Here is a 19,010-nt window from a genome sequence, read left to right as displayed (position 1 = left end):
CCTTTCTTTGCCTCACTTTTCTTTCCTTGCCTACTTTTCCTGTGCCTTATCTCTTTTCCTTCATCTCCTCTTCTCCAACCCCCTCTTTCTCGTCCTCTCATCCCTAGCTGCATATTTTCGTCTTTTCTCGCCCTTTTCATCAGATGCTTCTTCGTGTCGGACTTATCTCGCTCGTTCCTCGCACGTCCTTTCTTTTTGTTTCCTGACGTGTCCACACCTCCCTTTCCTCTGCATTCCTCCCCTTCCTCCTCCTCCTCTTCATTGTACCTAAGCACACTCGCATTCCGATACCGTTCAACCCCATATGCTAAGCATCTATTGACATCGTCTCTCCTAACATCTTCCTTCTTGTTCGATTTTTCAAACGGGGAAAGAAAAACGGTTCATGCAAGTGACTACTGGAGATCCACATCGACCGCACGTCCTGCGGCAGACGAGCGGGAGACTTTTTTTTCTTCAGGGTACATGCTGTAGGGGAGGAAGTGCAGCTGAATGAATTTTTCAATAAACAAGAGGGACATGACAAGAGGATCAACTCTGGCGAATGAGTCACAGCAGCTTAAAAGATTCACAAACAAGAAGCCGAAAAGAGGCCAAATGACCGAGTTATATACATTACATAGCTACGTTATAATGGTGTGATGTAGGCCCCTAGCAAGAGCACATGTCAGCTTTTCACGCAAGGATTGTATCGCTGATATGTGGGGGGGGGGGGGGGGGCACTAAATCTAATGAAAATGTGAGAGTTTTGACTCTCACGCTTACTCTGGATGATGTGACAATTGGAGACGATCCCCGAAGCCACGGAGGAGTCTCTTTATGACCTGTCCACTCTCTTTCCTTTTCTTCTCACTGATGCTCCCATAATGAAGCCCCCAAGACCCGCCTCCCTTCACCTTCCCAGATCCTGCATACCCCCCACCCCAACACTGGCAGTTTAATAAAGGTTGTAGGTTCAGATTATTTCAACCACGTGTCTCTGTGGCGTGTTTGTACGCTCGACGTCACACACGCGTGCCACACGCAAGTCATCTCACCCCTTGTTTGTATATAACGCAGCATTGATTTTCCTCATAAGGGTTCGCGAGTGAGCTGGAGCCTATTTTTGCTGATTTGGGGGCCAGAAGCGGAGTACAGGGCACACGCCGGTCACAGTATAGCCACTTTTCCAGCTTTTAAAGTGAGCCTTTTACTTGCAAGTACCATATGTTCCGCACTATCAGGCGCACCTAAAAGCATTCCATTTTCTCAAAAGCCGGCAGTGTGCTTTATAATCCGATGCGCCTTGTATAATATTTGTATTTTTATTTCTTGGACATAGTATTTTAAATGCTGTGTTAAGCACTTTGTGACAGCTGCAGCGGCTGTGAAGGCGCAATATAAATAAAGCTGTTTTGTATTGGATTCCCTTTAGTGTAGCTCCATCTAGTGGATTTATAACGTTACCACATCCACTATTGTAGCTTTGATTTTATGCGCCTTATAAATGCGGTGCACCCTATATATGAAAATAGTTTTAAAATGGGCCATTCATTGAAGGTGCGCCTTTTACTCCGAAGCACCTTATACTGCGGGAAATACGGTATTTGTGTGTGTGTATGCGCGTGCATGCATGTATACACACAAACACACACACACGCACGCACATCCATACATACTGTATATAGCATACCTTTTGCAAAGATGTTTGAAATAAGTCGCTCAACCATCTACTGAGGCGCCATTGTATGTTCACTTTGCTCTCCCCTAGTTCCGGTCCAGGCTGAGTCTCGCTGCATATGGAACTAAAAAAAAAAAAAGTTTTGGCAACAGATTAATACCGTACAAGGGCATTGCGTTTGTGGACACATCAAGCTTTTTAAGAACAAAAGCAGCAGAGCATAATACTGATTTTCGCTTTGCAGTCAGGGTGCCTCAGGCTGAAGACAAAACATTGGCAAAAACAAGCAAGTAAAAAAATGCAGTCATTGAAGAATAGTTGTGATACACTTGATCTTTTGTTCAATATTAGTGCAATTCTGTTTCTTCCAAAGTGAATGACAGTAGCAGGTTCAACCACTGTTTCTATATTTTTTATTTCATTGATGCATTTGTATCATTTCTATGTTGAAGAACAACACCAGAAATAGCAGGTAAACCACCGTGAAGCCAACCTGGCTTATACCAATATCGGATATTAATCAAATCGGCAACCGCAAATCATGTTAGGAATCAAATTGTTTAAATGAATCATTACACCCCTATTAAAATCTAAAAAAAAATCTAATTACATAAACTGTGTCAGGAATCAAATTAGTCGTCAATATGTACCTCAATGTTTTTTTTTTTACATCCCGATTAATTGGCTGTCATTGTGTTTCAAGTCACAATCGCAGAGTCCATGATGAAGCTCAATTGCAGATCATAACACACCCCACACCACAGGATAATCACTCATGAAAGCCTTTAAGTGGAATCCAACGAACAAACCTTTGCTAACGGAGCGAATGGGTGGAAGAAGTATTTGTAACCAGTTGTCAAAGGAAACGAATCAATGAAATCAATGGAAATTGTTGCTGACCTTTTTATTGCAACCTAATTGTTCTGATTTACAAATCTTAGATCATAAAGAGCTGCAAGATGCCCAGCATTTATGTGAGTGCACAACAATGCGTTTCCACATTTCATGAGTCCTCACTGTATCATTATTCTTTTTCATGTGGTGTTCCACAGGGCTCAATTCTGGGGCCTCTGCTGTTCTCGCTGTATCTGCTCCCATTGGGTTCCATCTTAAGGAAACATGGTATTCCTTTCCACTGCTATGCAGATGATTGCCAGATCTATGTCCCACTGAGCAAGAAAGACACCTTCTCATTAAGGCCACTCCTATCCTGTCTGGAAGAAATCAAAACCTGAATGGCACAAAATTTCTTGAAATTCAACGAAAAGAAGACAGAGGTGATATGGTTTGGTCCCAGTGGCCCTTGTACATTCCATCCTGTAGACTTGGGCCCCCGGTCTCCTTATCTTAAGTCAACAGTCTCAAACTTGGGCCTTAAACTGGACAGTGATTTCAAACTCGATCGGCAAATTGGTGCCGTTGTTAAATCCAGCTTCTTTCACCTTAGACAGCTGGCCAAAATAAAACCTCTCCTCTCACCTGAACACTTTGAGACAGTAATTCATGCCTTTGTCACATCCCGGCTCGATTACTGCAATGCCCTTTACTTTGGAGTCAGCCAGTCCTCCATTAAGCGCCTTCAGCTGGTCCAGAATGCCGCTGCTCGCCTCTTGACTGGTACTCATAAGAGGGAGCACATAACTCCTACTCTGGCATCCCTTCACTGGCTCCCAATTCATTTTAGATTTATTTTCAAGATCCTCCTCTTTGTTTTCAAATCTCTGAATAATCTCGCGCCACCTTACCTCTCTGAGCTCATCCGCCCCTACACACCTGCCCGGCGCCTCAGGTCTGTGGACCAGACATTATTAGAAGTACCAAGAACTAAACTGAGGCTCAGAGGGGATTGAGCCTTTTCTGTTGCTGGTCCCTCTGGAATGACCTCCCACTGTACATTCGGCAAGCCTCCTCGCCGCCCATCTTCAAAGCCCTCCTCAAAACTCACTTGTATTCTTTGGCATTCGACTCAACATGACTTAGATTTGTTCTTGGTTTTACTGTTTGGTGCTTTCTACCGCCTTTATTGCCGATTTGTCTTTCTGTTTATTGTGCATGTAAAATTGCTCCATGTACAGCACTTTGTATGCAGTGATGGCTGTTTGAAAGTGCTCTATAAATACTGTTGACTTGACTTGACTTTTTACATCATGGGGAAAAAAGGCTCTTTTAATAGAGGAATGCCCTCAATCTCGCTACCGAACACTAGAGTCTTTTGTGAGGGTTTCCCGACATTCCCCATTAATCATCTACCACAAGATAGAAAGACAGAAAAAAACATTTCCTGGCTTTTTAATATTGAGGCTGCTTCTGCTTCCTTTTTCATACTTCCACACTCACACGTTGGGGGGTTTTCCCCACTGCGGGAATGTTAGGCACTCGTGGCCCTTACGGCATAACCAAGATTTCACGGACATTGTGGCGCTTTGATGCAGCAGCAAAAGTTTATTTACTCGTCCAATCCTGAAAAAGTTTCACTACGCGATCTCGTACCACCGAAAGAGAAAATGCGGCGTCCTCAAATCAGCTCGTTCCGCGGCCACTTACTGCCATCTGGCGGCCATTTCGTGTCAGCAGATAACCACGAAAGGACGCTTTTGATCAAAGATCACATTTATTCTTTCCAGGGGGAATTTTAAAGTGTTCTAAAATACACGAACAGAAACAAGAGACCGACGTAAAATTTAAAGAGACCGTGCAGACAAAAAAAAGGACAACACTCTCCCCTCAAATTAGGCATGTACAGTGTGTTTGTGTATATGTGGTGTGGGTCTTTCCTCCCTTGGATGGGAGCGCGTCGAGACGGCGTTTACTTCTTCTTTGTCGGCTTTTCGTTGAACTCCAGGAAGAAGTCGTTGCAGGCCACAGTGAGGGCGCCCACCAGGATGATAAACTCGGTAAAATCCACCTCGCCATCCCCGTTGGAATCCAGTTCACGCATGACCTTATCCACCGCCTCCTTATCTTTGGCGTGCTGCATAGAAGAGTACGTCTATCTTTTTAAACCCAAATCCATTTGAAGTAAAACACAAGGAATGAAAAAATTGAAGATGAGAATAAGACAAACTGAAGGGAAATAAAAAAAGAAAAGAACAAAAACAGAAAAGAGGAAAAAGAAAATATAGCCAAAAAAATAATAATTTCAATCGTGCCCATCGTGACCATGGTGTTGAGCGTCCACTTGCTTACCCCGAGGTATTGGCCCAGTTCGGTGGTGAGCATCTCCTTGAGCTCGGCATTGCTCAGCGTGTATTTGTCACCCTCGTTGCCGGAATACTTGTGGAAGGTCTGGATCATGAGCTGCATGGCGTTCTCCAGGGTGGACGCGTTCTCGGGGTCGGGCAAAGACATGCTGCTGTGAGTGGACACACATACACACACGCCAGCCAACATAGAAAGCAAAACGTGCCCCATTAGAGTGGCGCCGCAGGGCAGGTCGAGCACCATTAACAAGGAGAGGGAGAACCCTGGAAGCGTTGCGGTGTCAATTTTGCTTTATTTGCTCATCGCCAGCGTTTCTTCCGTCGGTAGGATTCCGCTACACATCATCTGATGCCACGCTTTGGACCTTTGGCAGTCAGCCGGACATGTGAGACGGGGCTGATAAGGCCTGAAACCCAAAGCGGCTTGTGCATCCCGTGAACCAGGATAGAGCGAGTGACTGAAATGCTCTCAAATCATTTCCAAATGTAAGATTTTTTTTTTTTTGGGGGGGGGGGGGATTTCAGAATTGTTCACATTTCTTCATTCATTTTGGAGATTGTTCAGGGAAATTGTGGACTTTTTGGCAATGTTGAATATTTGGAAATTGGGATCATTTTGAATCTGAAACGTGACATTTTTAAAAAAGTATTCTATTCTTTTGTGAATAGAATAGAATGGTGGACCTCGTTGAAATTCAGAAGTTTTAAAATCATGTTTTGAAGTCTGAATTGTTTGAAGAAATGGTCATTAAAAAATTGGCTCAATTCAAATTGAACACTGAAATGATCTAAATTACTTGGTATTTGGGGAACTTTTTTTTTAATTCCTAATTTCATTTGGAGAGTATCTGAAATTGTGGACTTTTTGTTACATGGAACATTTTTGAAATCATTGAAGCAGTCCAATAATTGTGACTTTGGGGTGATTTAAATATATATTTCTTTGGGAATTTTCTCAAGTAAAGCTGGAATTCTGAAAAAGTGGGAATTCTTTGAATGTTAAAAAAAATTATAATTAATGCATTGGTTACCAAGTGATTTTTAATTTGGGAATTTTCTCCCCCCACAAAAAATGTGGATTTTTATTTATTTTAATTTTTTTTACAACAATGCTGAACATTTTAAAGTTGAATGAGATGAACGGGTTAAGAATTGATGAAATGTGAGGTGAATTTGTTCTTCATTCATTTGAACGGTGTTGCTCACTAAAAAGTGATTTCAGGGAATATGCTCGTCCACATCATCTCGTGAAGGAGCTGAATATTTTTAACGTTGAAATGGTTTGAATTGGTTGAGAAATACAGAGGGACAAACATGTCCGAATCAATAATATTAACTGTTAAGAATTTTGGTGACAACTATTTGTGAATGCTTCACACGATAACTTGCTCTTAAAATGACAAACTTTTCCGACACTCCCTATCGTTAGAAATCGATCAGTGTTTTCTCCATTTAGGAATAAATCCTCCTCTCAGCAAAGTGAACCTCATCCTTACCTGACTGGATGACGACGACCGGCCGGACGCTCAAGTGTACGTGGAGAGCGAAGTGGTGAATAGGATGGTGAATAGGATGAGCAGGACCCAGTCTTAAATACGGCCCTCACTCGACCCATCCTCCTTCCACGTGTCACTCCACTCCCTCCTCCTTTGTTCAGACACCTGCTACCTAACTATTGGACACACTGAAGATGTTACATTGAACCCAACATGACCTAACACAGACAAAATAGGGCCTGTGTCTACACCCATGCATTAGGCTAATCGAAGAAGCTAAATGGCTAAATGGCTACACGGCCAAATTTCTTGGGAGTTGTTTCACAAGCTCCAGGCTGGCCAAGAACGTACCAGAATTTATTTGAATCTGTCTAACCGAGGTTTTCCCACTTCCACGCAGGAACGCAACTAAAATTCAAACCTTGAACATCAGAATTTGTGAGGCGGACATGCTACAGTGGCCTGTCCAGGCCAGTGTATTATTTAGGTGCACACCAAGGTACCTAAATGAGTCCACTGCTTCGATTTTCAAGCCCCGGATTTTCACCAATGTGCGTGGGGCTAAGCTTTCTTATGGAAATCAATGCATTTTTTGGTCTTTGTGGAAAAGGGAGCAATTCATAACCTTTTCCAGACATTTGTGACCTCATGTAGTTTTGATTTGATAATATCATGATTTAAGGCAGGACATCAAACTTTCATGCTCTGCCCACACAGAATCATGAAAACTCAAATTATTTGCAATTTTGTGTCAACAATCTGTCTACGGCTGGATTTACACGGCATCCAAATATCCAATTCTAATTTAATACCCAAAATGTACGTAAACATTTTTCCGGTCTATGTCCATATACATTTCAAGTGGCACATATGGAATATATAGCCTGAGCAATCACAGACGACATGAAACAACCCGAATCTGCAGATGTCCAAATTGCACATAACTCACAAGTATCACAGCAATAGCCAACTGGAAGTAAAGAATCACACATAATGTGAATAATACAAACATTAGACTTTACATAGCATTTAGTTAGCCTGGGGCAACCTCAAGCATTACTCCATTCTACCTCATTTGCAATCATTTGCTCATTCAATGATGGACAGACCTTATAGATCGTATATTCAGACCACATTCAACGTGGTTTAGATTTTTCAATCTATTTGTTATTTTGGTAGATGTGGGTGCGTGTATGTAGAAATCACCTAATCTGGTTATTGTGATGATGCTCCTTAGTGTTTAAGAATGAGTTGCTTAGTGATACATTGTAAGAACGCCCTGCTCTTTGTTGTTACTTTGTATTTTGTGTGTGAAGACTCTGTTTTTCCACTTTGGTGTCCTGTCTGCATCTGGATCCAAATTGTGCTCCGCACGTGACCGTCTCGCTGGCATATATGGGGTATATCTATCCGCCTCAACGCAAACCTCAAAGCACTTGAGAGCAAACAAAATCATGCCGTTTGAACCACAGTCTAAATCTAGCCTAGTATGGGTGATTCAAATTTGGTAGCAATCTGACATTTCTAGGGAGAGTTGGTATTTGAAAGACCGTAGGGATCCTCTACAAAACCAAGGAAGTGCTAAATAAGAGATCTTTGTACACATTATACACTTCATTATTATTACCATATATGACCTACTGTGTGGAAATATGGGGAAATGCCTGCAAAACAAACACACTCCCTATTCTCAAACTACAAAAAAAAGCAATTCGAATTATCAATGGATCAAAATATACGGAACCCACAAATCCACTATTTATCAAATTAAATACGATGAAATTTTATGACCTGGTTGACTTTAAAATCGCCCAATTAATGTACAAAGCACACAATAACCTGCTCTGCCAAAACATTCAGAAGTTTTTCGAAATTTGAGTAAGCAACGATAAATTAAGAGGTACCAACTTATTCAAAAAACTCAAAACAAGAACAAACATCAAGCAAAGAAGTGTATCTAGCAAAGGTGTTAATCTGTGGAACAATCTCGAAACGGACCTAAAAATGAGTCAATCGCTTGCCGAGTTCAAAAACAAATTCAAAAAAATAGTACAAACAACCTACATCAATCAGAGTTAAAATGACAAATTCTAAACATTAAATATAATGATAAATCAGAACTAAGTTGATAAATAGAGAAAGGTATTGAAATATCCATTATGAATACAAGAGAAAATTGACACAAGAGTGCCAGGGTGAGGATGTATATAATCCCGATACAAACCAAAAGTTGTAAAAATATCACGGTTAAGGGTAAAGTATGAGCCTTAATGGAGACTTCTTCTTACTTTTTCTTTTCTGACTGATATAAAAATGATTTAGTAGATATAAACACATAACGGGGTAGGACTAGATAAGTTTTTTACTTCATCCTACTCCCTTGAACATAACTGTGTTGAATGAAGACTGATTTCTTTCTTTTTACTTTTTATCTACCTTATTTTCTGTCAAATTATTACTGTATATGTTTTATGTTCAATAAACAAACAAACCGCTCGAAATAAACAAAATGACCCTAAAATGTCCACTTCAATTCAATTCCGCAGATGGCATGTGTGCTTTTTTATGTGAGTCTACTGATGACAGACATGTCCACCAAATGCTTGTATGCCATATGAAACTGGCTATGTCGGTTGTAAATAAAGAAATAAAATATATGTATAGATAGCGATAGTTTGATAGATGCACACATACACACAAATTTGTGACGTTGGTGTAATTCAGTTGTGGCCTGAACATGTTTACACACGTCAGGGTAAATGTGCGAAAGGTGATAAATGTTGCAATCTAAATAACGTGCCACATTACTTTGACGGGCTTTGTTCACTGTACCGACTGCATTGCAACAAACCGGTGCGGCATGACTTGTACACTGCTACAAATAAACGGCAGTTCGGGCTCACACGTCAACCTGACTATTGCGCAATGTGTGAGGGATGTATGAATGATTAGCTCGGTGTGTGTGTAAATATATATGATCAACATGGGGGAGGCAGGAGAGAAGCCTGGCGGGTCACTGTTCAGTGGGCCCATATCTTAGATGTGAAAGAAAACAGTCGGAAGGAGGAGGGGGGAAAATACCCCAATAGACTCCAACCATATCCGATGCTTTAAGGGTTATCACACATCCACATCGATTACCGGTAGTTTTGTTTGCCTGCCTATGGGGTTTTGCATCATGTGCATTAAAGAATTGGTCGCCATTTGCCACCATCCTTTCATTCATTCATTCATTCATTCATCTTCCTAACCGCTTGATCCTCACTAGGGTCGCGGGGGGTGCTGGAGCCTATCCCAGCTGTCTCCGGGCAGTAGGCGGGGGACACCCTGAATCGGTTGCCAGCCAATCGCAGGGCACACAGAGACGAACAACCATTCGCACTCACACTCACACCTAGGGACAATTTAGAGCAGGGGTCTCCAACGTGGTGCTCGCGAGCACCAGGTAGCCCGTGAGGACCACACCAGTAGCCCGCCAGTGCTAGGATTGTGATTTGCTCGTAGAAATTATGATTTAAAAATGCAAACATGGGCAGTATTATAGATTCTATAGCTACCTATTTAGCTATCTAACTAGCTAGCTACAGTATACATCTAGCTAGCTAATGTTCTAATATTATTAAATGTCATTTGTACAAATGTTATTTCAGACGTGTATCAATTTGGTAGCCCTTCACACAATCAGGACACATGAAGTAGCTCTCACTCTCAAAAAGTTTGGTGACCCCTGATTTAGAGTGTTCAATCAGCCTGCCATGCATATTTTTGGAATGTGGGAAGAAACCGGAGCACCCGGAGAAAACCCACGCAGGCCCGGGGAGAACATGCAAGCTCCACACAGGGAGGCCGGAGCTGGAATCGAACCCGGTACCTCTGCACTGTGAAGCCAACGTGCTAACCACTGGTCTACCGGGCCGCCCTGCCACCATCCATCATTCATAATTTATATTTCTGCACGCAACTCAAGATGAAGAGGCAGCTTGTATTGCATCTCAGAGAAAAAACAAACAAAAACGTCAACCGGGTCACATGCAACAAGGACAGGTGGTCTAAAATGATTTTCTGTACTTTATGCTTAAATGTGACGTCATCGCATGTCTTGCCATGCGAGACATGTTAGCACATTGGGTGCGTGTGTTGGTATAGTGTTGCAGAGCGGAGGGTGAAGCACAATGGGGCTCATTTCTTATGTGCTAGGATCTCGTTTCAGTACTTGACGCTCATCAGGGAAACCGCGCAAAGCTAATTTTAGAAGCACGTCGGGGGGACATTTTCGACACACAAATGACGCCACACATCAACAATTCGGTGTCGGTAAAAAGCTTTAATTGCATTCTTGACATGGGAGTTCTTCAATGTTTTCTTGAGATCAACATGGAGGGAGCTTTGAATACAAGATGGACGCAAGCAGGTTAAAAGGAGGATGAGATCGATACAAAAGGTTGGCTAACTGAGTGCAGTGGAAGAAAAAGATGCACGGCCCCAAATGCGTCTCCGTCTATGACGCCGCCGCGTTGGATGGATGCTTGCTCTCGCTGACCGCCTTGGCGATGTAGCCAATCAGAGTGAGGTATTCCTGAAAGCTGACCTTTCCGTCCTTGTTCTCATCCAGGCCGTTCTGCATTTCCTTGACGGCTGCCGAGCTGTTGGCATCCTACGATAAATCGCGAGATGCGTTTGAGGTGGAAAAGAAACATTTGAAGATCAATTGCTAAAAGTGTGCAAAGACCGATAAGATGAGTTGTGGAGATACAGCCGTGAACATTTCTTCACCATTTCATTTTTCTCCCTTTTTTGGGGTGGGAGGGCCTGGCTAAAACGGCGCCACGTGACACACTTTGGATTCCAGCATGACTCGCCTCTCCCCAATGATGCCAAAACTTGAGCATCTTTGTTCGCGCAATCACGACGCGCGGTTAGCGAACTATGCTTCCACCCCGAAAGTGCAGGGAGAATAGTCCGGGATGGAAATGTGCAGCACTTTGCTTGAGGAGTGAGCGTTTTTACCTCCATGACGCTTCCGAGGTGCTTCTTTACCATCTTCTGGAAGGATTTCCCATCCATGTTCTCCTTGCCTCTGGTAGAACTAAGAAATGTGGTCACCAATGTCTGGATGGCTGACTCCATGTCTACGGAAACAAGAAATCACATCAGTTCGAAGAAACATCATGGCATTGCTATTTTATGACATGCACCCTTGTAAATGCAAAGTGATAACTGGTAATGTGCATTATCACATGTGATTCATTCTTACGGTGTTTTTTTCCCTTAAGGCGGGGGGGGGGGGGGGGTCACACTCATTTTTGCCGCGGCCCACCTTGTAGTTACAGTTTCCCTTGGAGAGCCATTATAAATTTTGGGAAACCATATAAATGTTTAATCACCTCCACATATTACGTACATAGCGCACAACAAATTGATGGATAACTAGTTTTAAAATCAGAATTCAAGAATAATGACGGTTATTGTAGATTGCATATGAACATTTAAACATTTCAGACTTTAGCAAGCATCATGGAACTTTGATTTGATTTCCCGGGCCACATAAAATGATGAGGCGGGCCGGATCTGGCCCCCGGGCCTCGACTTTGACACCTGCGCCTTAAGGTTTCATCGCCTCAGAGATTTTACAGCTGCTACGACTAAATACCACGGAAACGTCATGGATAACGCGGAGTTCGGCCGAGAGATTTTAGGAGTGGTCAACTGTTGGAAACCAAGCTGTGTTAGGGTCAAAGCCATCGGAGTTTTGTGAAACCAAAATCATTTATCAGTGTTTTATTTATTATGTCTTGTGGATACGTTTTATGGATTTATTAGTATTTGCTTTTATTTTGCCTTTTTTTTTTTTAACACTACTGTTTGTAGCGAGGTCGGTCGGCATTGTAAAAGTAAATTGCTGTCAAATGATTTCCCTGGAGAAGTAAAGGTTGAATGAAAAATAAACAAAAAAAAATCAAAGTAGTAGCATGACAACTTTGTTCACAAGATGAGTGGTAAAATATAGCACAGCTTTGAAGAGTAGACTACCATTTGCGTTCATGCTACAAAACCAAGATGTTGTCCAGGCTGGTCCAATGTTACGGACAACGAAAGCTCTCGTGCTTTGAGATATGATTCCTATTATTTAAATCCCGTTTTATGATCCAAATGAGTTTGGCTCTTATTTTAATCACAGTACTACATAGTGTCGCTTTTTTAACTGCGGTGGTCCACGAAAACAGCCAGCAATTAGACAGCGACGATTTAGAGACCAAGAAGACCGTTCTCAAAAATAACAACGCTGATGCTAAATGCAACATGTGTCCATGCTGAGACTACCAAAGAAATGATCAGTGTGCTCCAACATGAAGACAGAAATACTCTTGTTATTATTGCAACACTCAGCCGGAGTCCATTTTCGACATGATATTGTTTCGTCAGTACGAAAGGTGATCCAGACTGTTGATGTCAGCATTTGCGAGGAGAGGGGAGTGGCAGGTCAGTGAGAGAGCGAGCAGTGGACAAGTTGGAAGAAGAGAAGGAGAGGAACACAATGGGGGCCGTGATCTCTGACGCAGGGAATCTGATCTCCAGGATGCCTTTGGGGCGCATCTGGCTCAAATTACTCGCTGCTGTCCGCTATGACACTCCGCCCATGCGGGACACTTGAATGCTCAAGTAAAGGAGGAAAACTTCCACTCAGAAGGTCAAACAAGCGCCAAAAGGTTCACCTGCTAGAATCTAAAGGCCTCGATGAGATACGGAGTAGCTATCGTTGTGAAGTCAATGGCCGTTTATCTCATTGAGTCCCGTTTTAGATATAGATAAATATCTGGAAAGCAAAGTGGTGGGCGACAAAGCCTTAAAAAAATTAAATAAAATACAAAAGAATGCGAAACATCTCTCCTGGAGAGGAGCTAAATTTAGCTTGGGATGCGAGTGAAAGTTAGAGGGTCTTGGCCTACACACGAACTTCCAGTGCATTTATTTCAAAATCAAATAATCTGTAAGCTATTTAAGCGTAAAGTTGTAAGACGTTGTCATTGCCAAACGTTCATAACTGTAATGACATTTTTAGCTAGCGAGCAGATAACAATGGAAATCAATTGAACTGCTGCGATTTATTTACATTCGGCAGAGTCACTTGTTGCTAGGCAGAATGTGTTCACCCGATTTCGCACAAGTCACGCCCACAAGCCGCAAAACGTGGTAGGCTGGGCTACCTCGCGCACCAGAGAAGGGGCAGTCTTCACACAATACACAATATGAGCAATAGCCATTCATCTTCTGTAGCGCCTGTCCTGGAGCCAATCCTAGCTGACTGGAATACTCGTCAGCTAATCATAGGTGACATCCAAACAAAACACCCATGGAGACTTTAGAGTCTTCAATAAACCCAACATGCATTTTTTGGGGAATGTGGAGGAAGCCAGAGTACCATGAGAAAAGGCGAGGGAGAATAAGCAAACTTATTTACAGAGACTCAAACCCAGAACCTCTCGACTGCAAACCACTATTTCACTTCTGGTGAACAGACGAAAAGATACTGTATGCAAAACCATTTTGCTCCACTTTGTGCGTTCTGATTACATAATTTCCTGTTTATAGCCATTGAATATTTTCCTCCATTATAGTGACCAGATGTTGTGTAATAGAAGTGTGAAATGCTATTAAAATTATTTGGAGCAGAGCTCCTGGGGTGTTGTGTAACAAATACAAACGATGCCAAGCAGAAGATTATTATTATATGAGGAGCCTGCTTATTGGCTCCTTCAAATCCTAAAATGGCTGAACAATGGCTAAACCTGTCCGACTCAATGACAATGGGAATTTTTTTATTTATCACACCGCGATAAGATTCCTACTATTCCCTCCAGTCCTGTGGGTGGCAGTAATGCACACATAAGTCCCCCCCGCCACCCAGCCTTTCTGATGCAAGCAGACTGTAACCGCAAAAATTTCACATCAAATCTCGACATACGAAAAACGTTTTGTGGGCATCTAGCCGTTAATTTTTTGTGACCGTTCTGAAGTCCCGTTTCCACGCCGGAGCTGGATATATTGCTGCTTGAGCAGAGGTATTCGTGGACGCAGCTTGACTTCCCACAGATAACGTCTTGTTAGAACGAGAGCTGTCCCGAACTGATCATGTGACCGGAAATCGGGGCTGATCATGTGATTTTTCAGATGCCTAGTCTTGGCTGAAAAAGGTCGGATTTTTGTATTTGCTTAATTTTTAAAATGAAGAACAAAATATTTGATTTCTTCACTTGATTTGAACCACTTCTGACTTAAAGCCTTGTAAAGTTAATAATGTTAGGATACACTGAAGATCTATTATTTTTTTTAATTGGATGGACTTTTTTTTCCCCCTTCCTACCTCATTGCCGAGATATCCCCTGATACTTGAAGACAAACGACTCAGACTTGCGTGCAAAAGAACGTGATCTACTTGAAACACATCCTCCACTCTCATAACTGAAGTATTTGAAAGCATCTCCCGTTTGAAAGCAGCTGCCACGGATTCGACTTTGAGCCACCCATGTGGAGCTGATCATTATCCCTGCGGTGCGGTGGAGGCCTCGCTGCAAGATTTCCATAGACGAAAGGCTGACTGACTGATTGACTCGGAAACGACAGTCAGGAAACGGCCTAGCCAATGACGACGACAGCCTGCTGGGAGCCATCTTGTTGTTGGTTTTGTTGCCTAGGGAACGGCAGATAAATCTTCCATGTGGCACAGATGTCATAGCACAATGCTTACACTAAGCATACACACTGGTCCACACCCAAATGGACACACACACACACACACACAAAGCAGTAACAATTAGGACGTAACTTGCATTAACCTAATTAGTGAGTGAGTGAGTGAGGCCCAACACATCAGGATTGTGTTACAAGGAGGCCTGACTGCACGGCCAGGCACACAAGCACACTTTTTCCCCCCGACATTCTAGTGAGCATCTGTCATACGCTTGCTAATCATCTGGGGTTTATTTAATTTAAATTATTTAATAGTGTGCTATAATCGTCCCAACACCTTCTGAACAACAGCACGGCAGCACGCATGCTCGTGCACGCGTTTCTGGGCCATACATTGACGGCACTGACAGGCCGCCGCCCATTAGCAGGCACTCCAAGTGTAATGAGATAGAACAAGAAAACTAACAAAGTGGGAGAGAAACTTTATGGATGGGGGGTGGGTAAGAAGGGAAGTAGTACACTAGCAAAGTTGAATAAAAGCACGGGGCAGGCTGTTTGTGTGCACATTAGCACGTGGTTTGCCCTCAAGCGTGACTCACAGGGTTTGAGCAAGGCCCAGTTTATACTGTGGTCTGACTCGCACTTGGAATTCGATGCAATAAAAAGCTGCTGGATACCAGAGAAAGGAGAGGAAAACGACCAAAAAATGTGAAGCGCCCTTCGCAATGAAAAGTGTAGGGTTGTTTTTTTCCCCCAATAAAAGACATTAATTAATCTGATATACAGTTTAGACGTTGCTAATGTAAAAAAAGAAAGAAGACATTTTCAGTGGCCATCATACTTTTGAAAAGTAGTGTTTTACATATCGAGTAGGAATCTCAAAATGTAAAAGTCCCTCAAAGTGACCAAATCACGAAACCTCATTTAAGTGAGCATCGTAAACTTTAAGTCAATGAATATGTTGTTTTCTTTGGCTTTTGTGGCCTTTGTGACAGGACAGTAGCCATGAGGAAGTTCAGACTTGTGGAGATGATGACTTAACTTTATCCGCCTGGCTTGCTATTGTATGGACCCGGCTGAAGTATCGTGGTCATGTTTTGCGATATTAAAAGTCGAAGTGAAACAATTCATCGATCAAATTAATCATTGATTATTTTTCAGAATCTATGAATCGATTAGCTACCTTTTTTCAATTTAAAATTGCCCAAATGCTTGGAATTTCACCTTCTCACCAGGTAAATATTCCATTTCTGCCGTTCTCCATGAAAGCGAAGCACAATTTGCAAAACAATGACCACAACATTTTGCCTATTTTCTGAAACGTTGCGGACCAAAATAGTACTCAAATCATCCTGAATTGATGATTGTGCCTTTTCTGCACTGTTCATTTCTAATACATTTTTGAATCATAAAATGTGTTTTCCGAAACATCCCGTTTTAAGTTTTATGATCGTGGCAATTTGCCCATGAATGGATTATTTCTCTTACAATTACTTTCCATGTGAAACATTGCTTTGCCGTCCGCAATCGGAGGGGAAAGGCTTACAGACTGGCCAGCATTTTGGAACACATTGCGTTGAATGAGAGGGCCCGCTGTACTTTATTTCATTGTCCAGTTCATACTTCTTGTTCAATCCATTTTTCTGATTTTTCAAAGCGCTGTCAAATAGCATAGCATTTACATCTCTGTCCCTCCCTACTTGCATGTTTTCATCAAACTTTGGTCATGTCACATTGTTTGAATGTCACAAGTGACTGCGTGGACATGACACAGTGCACCCATCTGGTTGTATCGTCAGTGTTGCAAGAACAAAGAAGACAAGTCTAAACCAGTTGAGAGGCAAAGCAGGTTAGGAACGCCCAAAGGCAAACTACTAAGCTCATTAATATGTATAGAAAACACACTTGTAGCAGTTACTGAGCATAAAACACTTAGTTCTACCAGTTTGAACACTTTTTAAAAAAATGATTTGGTGTTATGGAGACATTTACAGTGTTCAGTACGTGTTTGAATGCCAAGAGAAGATTTCTAAATATGTTCACTATTTGACTTTGGACGTTAATCCCAAATAGATACGAGACACACTAAATGAGGTAAACAGGCCCAAATGACATTCCGCGCCAGGCCAATGTAGTGCCAGCTAATGCCTACATTGGAACAAATCTATCGGTAGCAGGAGGAGGCCTTAAACGTAACCAATAAACACAATAAACGGTGATGCCACTTAAGTCTCCACAAACACTGGAAAAGGCTTAAAAAAAAAATCCTCTCAAACACCCACACCTTTGACGGCTTGTACATCTCTTCAAAGCGCCCCGCTCTTTAAATGTGTGACAACCTGCTCGTGGCGAGTCACCTCCTGCTCGACCGCAGTGTCAATCGGAAATAGTGTAATGTCACGTAAATTAAAACAATCAAATTCCTTGATTAATTGATTATTAAAATCCAATTGTTGGCTACAGCAACATACATTGCAACTTAGTTTGATGTTTAGTTTGACAGTAAACTGCAACCGGGAGTGGCATGACAAAGCTTAAAGCCTCTTTTGAGATAAATTGCTTGTTTTTCGTTCACCCTTATGAATTGCTGCTAATTGTGAGTGAAACACGAACAAAAATAAAAAAAAGTGCCAAAACAATTCCCCTAACCTGAAAACCTTATGTTGAGTTACTCGTATCTCAAGCCAACACTGTACAATTCTGTCTTCTTATAATAATACTCCGAGTATGGCACTAATACTCATATACTGTACTTAAATACGCCCTTTTTGGGGTTGGGATTTGCAGATGTTTGGAAACTTACATTAGAGGGGCAAAGTATACGATAGATCTTTTAGTATCATGCACAACAGTTGCGCGAACTATTAATTCAAATTGAGCATGGCAACCAGTAGTAATTATTATTATTATAGTACAGGCAATTCAAAGTATGTATGAGACATGACGACATTTAGTCAATTCCACCCATATGCTGTGTTAGCATAAAAAAAGGTGTGACTGCCACACTTCCTCTTTCTTGTCATCACCCATGCATAAAAACACACTTGAGTACAACAAAATAATACTGATCAGGAGAAGAAAGAGGCTAAATTTGCCGTTCATCGCGGTGGCGTGCGCCCAAAATGCGTGGAGGAGACATGCGGGGGTTTCGCATATGATGGGACGGGGGTGGGTGGGTCTTGTGTTCAGATGTAGCCCAAACTACTGTCGACAATGAGCGCAATAAGCAGAGGCAAGAATGACATTCGGCTCATGAATAAGTCACCCTGACACGACTTGGGTTTCCCTGGACGTGTAAAGCGACAGGGATTCGTTTACTACCGAGGACAACCTGATCCGCTGAGACGGGTTGGTGAGCGCGCAAGGGGGGGGGGGGGGGGCGGTAAAGCAATGCAACATTCACGAGATAGTGTCGAAATAAGCTGCAATTAAAACATTGTTGAAGGTGGGTGGGGGCACATCAATACAGTGGGAAAGAAGAAGGGAGAAAATAAAAGCCAAACTCACCGTTAAGATTTGAGGAGGGGAGGAAGGAAGAAATCACAATACGCGCAGCAGCTCCTTCTTTTTCTTCTGTGCTAGATGAGGCAGCAGCACATATCTTTTCCGTGATTTAACTTCTCGCTGGAGCGGCCAACTTTTTTTTTTCACTGTCACAGGGCGTGTGCATGCGCGGGGGAGAAGGAATGTGGACAGGGGCGCCCGCCGCTTGCCTTTGCTTGAGCAACCGTTGACATTCTCACTGATCCCGGCCGGTATCGTGCAATTACAGCACTTTTGTTGCCCCCTTTTCCCCCTAACTTTCTCTTATTTTATACATTTTCCCCGGCGTCTTTTACACGTTGGAACGAGTATGTGCGTTTGTGTGTTCTCGCAACAAGTGCCACGCCCTGAAACTTTGTTCACTTAAGCAAAGAATGGGAAGAGGGTGGCTCAGTGGAGAGTAAAAGTTGGAACAAAAACACT

At 42.4% G+C, this 19,010-nt stretch overlaps 2 protein-coding genes across 3 annotated transcripts; both read right to left on the bottom strand.

Moving 5' to 3' along the window:
• Window positions 1-4,252: 4,252 nt before the first annotated feature.
• Window positions 4,253-6,880, bottom strand: s100t (S100 calcium binding protein T). 2 transcript variants are annotated; one of them, XM_052066236.1, is made up of 3 exons: window positions 6,357-6,880; window positions 4,847-5,012; window positions 4,253-4,631 (listed from the first exon to the last, which is right to left on the bottom strand). In XM_052066236.1, exons 1-3 carry the CDS (start codon window positions 6,473-6,475, stop codon window positions 4,467-4,469), a joined length of 450 nt encoding a protein of 149 aa, XP_051922196.1. In that variant the 5' UTR covers window positions 6,476-6,880; the 3' UTR covers window positions 4,253-4,466. The 2 variants fall into 2 exon arrangements, with proteins under 2 accessions (XP_051922196.1, XP_051922197.1); XM_052066237.1 differs by having other exon boundaries at window positions 4,847-5,009; window positions 6,357-6,876.
• A 3,780-nt stretch (window positions 6,881-10,660) lies between these two features.
• On the bottom strand, window positions 10,661-18,720 carry si:ch211-105c13.3 (uncharacterized protein LOC325758 homolog). The gene is made up of 3 exons (XM_052066247.1): window positions 18,552-18,720; window positions 11,364-11,485; window positions 10,661-11,010 (listed from the first exon to the last, which is right to left on the bottom strand). Exons 2-3 carry the CDS (start codon window positions 11,481-11,483, stop codon window positions 10,855-10,857), a joined length of 276 nt encoding a protein of 91 aa, XP_051922207.1. The 5' UTR covers window positions 11,484-11,485; window positions 18,552-18,720; the 3' UTR covers window positions 10,661-10,854.
• Between the last annotated feature and the right edge of the window lie 290 nt (window positions 18,721-19,010).

Source organism: Hippocampus zosterae, chromosome 5 (assembly GCF_025434085.1).
Source record: "Hippocampus zosterae strain Florida chromosome 5, ASM2543408v3, whole genome shotgun sequence".
Taxonomy (NCBI): Eukaryota; Metazoa; Chordata; class Actinopteri; order Syngnathiformes; family Syngnathidae; genus Hippocampus; species Hippocampus zosterae.
Note: the sequence above shows the minus strand (reverse complement) of the source record. Positions and strands in the feature narration are given on the sequence as shown.

Bases quoted from the DNA above. Each gene is read 5' to 3' on its own strand.
- s100t (XM_052066236.1), bottom strand. From the start codon at position 6,475: ATGGGTCGAGTGAGGGCCGTATTTAAGACTGGGTCCTGCTCATCCTAT. The intron at 5,013-6,356 runs GTAAGGATGAGG...GTCCACTCACAG, and splicing joins GGTCGTCGTCATCCAGTCAG to CAGCATGTCTTTGCCCGACC. The intron at 4,632-4,846 runs GTAAGCAAGTGG...TCTTCTATGCAG, and splicing joins AACTGGGCCAATACCTCGGG to CACGCCAAAGATAAGGAGGC.
- si:ch211-105c13.3 (XM_052066247.1), bottom strand. From the start codon at position 11,483: ATGGAGTCAGCCATCCAGACATTGGTGACCACATTTCTTAGTTCTACC. The intron at 11,011-11,363 runs GTAAAAACGCTC...GATTTATCGTAG, and splicing joins ACCTCGGAAGCGTCATGGAG to GATGCCAACAGCTCGGCAGC.